General features: G+C 39.9%; 1 protein-coding gene across 1 annotated transcript in view; it reads right to left on the reverse strand.

The window, feature by feature from the left end:
- Positions 1 to 5,346, reverse strand: part of SOS2 (son of sevenless homolog 2 (Drosophila)) — a gene marked incomplete at its 5' end in the record, with an annotated part of 41,695 nt that overhangs the window by 34,127 nt on the left and 2,222 nt on the right. The window contains 3 exon segments of the mRNA XM_009574285.1: positions 1,315 to 1,518; positions 2,241 to 2,405; positions 4,207 to 4,338. Coding sequence (XP_009572580.1) covers positions 1,315 to 1,518; positions 2,241 to 2,405; positions 4,207 to 4,338 — 501 coding nt within the window.

The following is a 5,346-nucleotide window of genomic DNA, read 5'->3' on the forward strand; positions in this document are numbered from 1 at the left end:
GGAGGGAGGGAGTGAACGGCCATGTGGGGCTTAGTTGCCGGCTGGGGTTAAACCACGACAGCCCGGCCCTATCAGCCACAATTCACAGCTGTTATTTTCCCCCCTGCTGATTCTTGTCTCTCAGAACACAACAGGAAGGAGGCAATTCAAAGCAGCTCCAAGGTCAGATCCTCTAAACCACAGGTAAAACTAAAGCAGCTACTTGGCTACTTTAGCAGAATACTACCCGGGGACAGAGGAGGAATCGGCAGCTTCCTTTTCCAAATTCTACTTTTAGATTTTTCAAATCCACACACCGCAAAGACACCCAACTAGGCAGCCCCTTCCAATGACCTGCATTCTTCTTCCGATCCAAAATCTGAAACACACTTCTCGGAAGCCTTCTCTGCCCCAACCTAACACTGCAGAGCTTGCTTGAACTCCTGCCAGCGCCAAGACCACGGCAATCTCTTCGTGGGAACAAGCAATCTCGAAATTTCTCAAACCCGTTCCCATATAACAAAAGAATACTCCTCAGCTCCAAAATATTGCTCCCTTCTCCTCCCATCACCTTTGTTTGAATTCTGTCTCCACATTTGCACAATTCTCCAATATCCTATCAGCTACTGAGGAACCTCCACACCCAGCTGTAAGGGCAATGTCTCCTGCTGCCTCTCTTTTTAACTTGCTGGTATCACCTACAAATCCCAGTTCAGGTTCTGCTGGCCTAGCCCCCTTCTCCTTCCTCCCACAGGAAGGATTCACTAATCTCTCATTATTACTCTTCTCTTACAAGGCCTGTGTTTCCTTTTTAGACTCCAGCATCCTGAAAACAGAATTTGCCACACATACAATTTCAATCAAATATTTCAACCATTTATCAAATAGAGATTCCCTTCACAGTCAGTCACACGCTAAAGAAACCAGAGCCGAGGGCTGTTTTACCTGTAGTTTCTGCAGTAGGGGTGCCCTGGGGTAGACTTCAAATGACAATTCAAGCATTCATCTGCATTCACTGCACACGCAGGCAGATAACTGTTAATTTTTGTGTTAAGCAAAAGTGTAACTATTACCTACATGACCAAAGGACTCCAGCTATTGCTGGCATCCGACAGGGAGTCGTGTCCATTAAGCTTCACTCTGAGAGCAGCACTCTTCATACTATTAATGGCAATTCCTCCATTTTGTTTCATATACAGTCAACACTCATTATGCACTGACATACAATAAATCAAATTTAATTTTACCTCCAATGCAGTGAATGTAATATTGATATGTTATGGCTGCTAATGGAGCAACTAGCATTACACATCAATAACTTATTAAAGGACTTACATTAGGTGTGAACAATTTTCTGTTTGATAGGAAAGCTTCCCGAAATACTTTTATTATCAGATTCAACTCCCGCAGATATTGCCTTTCTTCTGCAATTTCGTTTCTCACTAGGTCATAGTAGTTGAGTTCCCCAGAAGAAGAGGGCTCGTCTTCACAGAGAGAAACCAAACCAATGTCATCCTGATCAAACATATCCATCAAAACCTAGCAAAGAAATTTAAAAAATTACATGCAAGCCTGATTTTTACACTTGGCTCAAGCTTAGCTATTTCAATGTGTTCAGAGAAATCCTTTGAGTTTTTAATACAATAGTTTCTGTGATCACTTTCACAAGGGAGTAATATTTAAACTTTGGCAGCAGAAGGCTGGATGAGATGCCAAAGCCTCTTTCCCCTTTTTAAGTTAGTACGACCTAGAAAACAAGTTACAATTCATGCAGAACCAACTTTGAAAACAAGGCATCTTGCGTAAGCCTGTGAAAAAACTCTCCTGATAAAAATAAAATTAAACAAAAATGTTTCTCATTTTTATGCGGATGAAAACTAAACGTCTTTTCTGTATTATAAAGAAGGAAAGAGCTGTCATGACAAAGCGACATCAGGAGGACAGTAACACAGCTGAGAAATAAAGGACAACATAATTTTCTGTCCTTACATTGTTTTGTAAGTACTACTACTGTTCCAGAACTTAACAGGCTTAATTTAAACTTAAGCCTTTACTGTGACAGGTCTGACATGAATAAGAAGAGAAGCTTCTGCATTTTAGTAAGACCAGCCTCTCCCTCCTATCCTACTTTGGATATATCGTCTAAAAAAAAAAAAACCAACAAAACCCCAAAACCAAAACCCAAAACAAAAAAACCACACACACCTCTAGCATCTACCTTTGTATCTGTCCAAAAGACTATTTTAATCCCAACTCCTTACCTTATCAGCACACATTGATACTTTAATGTCCTGCTGGGAGATCTCAAAGTGTCGTATATTGAAAACATAGTTTCCAGCCAGCTTTAAAATGTCAGCTGAGATGTATTCTAAGACAGCCACAATATACAGAGAAACATGGTAATCTACCTTATAACCTAGGACCTCCTGCAAATTGAAAACAAGAGGAAAAAAAAATGCTATTTATTCCAGAAATTCATTCAGAATGACAACTAATACACTGAGTTTTCTACTGAAATTAATCTTGTCCGTGTTGATAATTTACAGTAATGTAACAGGCAGGGCAAAGGACATCAAATGGAAATTTGATCAGCCGCCTCAAAGGAAATCCTTGCAAATACTTACTTGTGCTATTTTGCCATATACTGACAGATGAAAAACTACAGAACTTTCAATAATCTTTCCTCTAAAAATCACAGTCCTAAAAATAGGGTTCCTTCAATGAAGGGACTTCACTGGAACCACTCTTGTGCTTAAATTTTAGTCTATATCTATGCTTACTGCAGGACTCTGGCCCTAATCTGAACTGTACAGAAAAGAGCATGCTTCATTTTGAATTGTTCTTGATGGAAAAAGTTGTCTTTCATGAAACTACAGACTGTATGTTCAACCTTTTATGCACTGCGATCCATTTTAGTCCATCCTTTACATTTGGCTGAACAACTAAGCTATCTGCATCCTTGCATCACATAAAGTAATTAAACTTTAATAATTAAAGTCTGAACGTTGCACATTCTTCTTGGGATACATGCTCCATGTTCTGCAGAGCATGCACCACATGGCCTCTGATTTGTGACAGGACCGTCAAGAATAAATACAGGTAAGTTCATACATTTGAATAAGGTAGTCTTGTTCTTATCATATTTTGATGCATCTTCTAAAAATCAGATTCTGTGCCTATGTCTGCACACTTCTGAACCAGACTTCATAAAAGAAAGCCAATGTTGTCTAGGAAGATCTTATTTAGTGCTGTTTTCTTTCCTATCACCTCTTCCCCTCTCATTAACCGTCACAAACTGAGACATTGTATATAAGAACACAGTGACTACACCTGAAAAAGTGCTTTAATTTCTGCTTATGCCTGAATAATGTTTTCTCAATGCAGCTGGAAACTCTGGTGCAACAATGCCACCACTGGAGAAAAGCATTTTTTAAGCTATGAACGAAAAGCAAAATCAATAGAAAAGAGAAATACCAAAAAAGAGCAGTGTTCGAATCAGCCTGAATCTAAATATACTGATCTAAAAGTGATTAAACACTGATCTGAAAATCAGAGTACTGTTTTATCACTAAAAAAAAAAGCACTCTACAGGGGCAGGGTATGAATACATGCTTACTGTGTGACACTAAAACCTGACTGTAAGCAAGGAGCTCTATACCTGTTGTAAGTAACATGACATCTAAGAACAGAGATGGCCAGTCTCCTCCTGAAAACCCACCAACAATAAAGTTTGGTCTTTTGTTACACCTTTGCAGATCTATTGATTTTAAAACCAAGGCATCAGTGACATTCAACAGTAACTGAAAGGACATTGATACACATCTTAGTTGACAGTATACAAGAACAGGATCTACTTGTTCTCTCTTCTATTTTGGCTCCTGCAGCATTTTGAAACAAATAAAGGCAGCAAAACAGTGCTAGTGAAGTAGGTAAGGTATTTGAGTTTGTTTGGGTTTTATTTATGTTAAAAACTAACTAGTCATATTTCAGAGTAGAGTAATACATTAACACACTAATGTCTAGAACATCATGAATTTAGGTATCTACATTTATTACATACTACAATATATTCATCCTGTTCGATGGTGACTTTACTCTTTCAGCCAATATGAGAAATTTACCTAATTTCACAGAAATTAAAGAAATACTTTAAAGGTTATGCTGGAGGGCAATAATACAGCTGGGGGTGTGTGGTGGGCAGAAGCAGCAGTCATCAGGTTTAAGTACCTTTAATAAAGGATGTATTTTGTCCACAGGTAGCAGGAGAGGGTTTCTTCTTTTTCGTTTCTCTATAGCAGACTGCGCATCAGCAATCGCCCACTTGTCTATTGGATGAGGAAATGTCTTTTGAACGCGCTCCTGTCCAAACATAAAGGGTGCACTTAGATTAACCGCAGTAATCAAAGAGAAGTTTAAAAAAAACAAAACGGCAAATTACTTCCCCTGCAGTATAGACAATTATCCTCCTCCTCAGTGTTTGCAACACATTCTCCTAACTGTTCTCTCCTTCCTACCCAACTCAGCTTCACTCTTTTCAATAATCCCAAACAACCTCCCTTCCCTAAGCACGAAGAACTCCTTCAAATCTCCTAAAACAATTCCTGCTCTATGATCTTTTCATCACAAGAGCAGCAAGAAACCTCAGCTGAGACCAGGAGCCCAAAATATAAACAACATCAGGAAGTACTAGAGAGTTTACAGTCTAAATGAAAAAAACAAGTCAATATTGTTCCTATTTCATAGAAGTCCAGAGTGTAACTTGTCCTGTATCAGATCAAGTTTATGGCAGAAATGAAAAAACAAGTGCAGATCTTCTAACTAAGAGGAGGGCTGTGATTCATGAGAAAGGCTGCCTATAACACTTTGGACTCCACAAGCCCCCACAGGAGCATCTTCCCTGCTGCACGGCCAGTCACAGTGGCTGCAGTTTGCAGCCCCCACCTACCATGGTAAACTGTATGTAATTTCAGGTCACTTTTATACAGATGCACATTTCAACAGCTGCTATGGGAACAGGTGAGATGACTGCCGCAACAGAACAAGCCGCTCTGGGCAGCAGTCCCACACTTCAGCAGCCCCCTAAACATGTGCAAGACCCCAGTCCTGCTTTCCATGAAGTTCTCCAGGCTTCCCGCTGCAGCCCCTGTGAACTGGGGAATTAAACGCTGAAAGAACGAGTCTAAACTGAACTCTGATGACTGCTTCTTCAGTGACTTTGGAAAACACAGATTTTTTTAAAGTTAGATAGCTATTCCATAATGAACACAAAAGGCAAGTGAGCTGCGGTGCCACACCCGACCTCTGCTTTGGACCTTTAACGTGGGCCACAATGAGGCCTGGATGGGTGATAACCTTTATAAGAGCGGT

Source organism: Fulmarus glacialis, unplaced genomic scaffold (genome assembly GCF_000690835.1).
Source record: "Fulmarus glacialis isolate BGI_N327 unplaced genomic scaffold, ASM69083v1 scaffold15263, whole genome shotgun sequence".
Taxonomy (NCBI): domain Eukaryota; kingdom Metazoa; phylum Chordata; class Aves; order Procellariiformes; family Procellariidae; genus Fulmarus; species Fulmarus glacialis.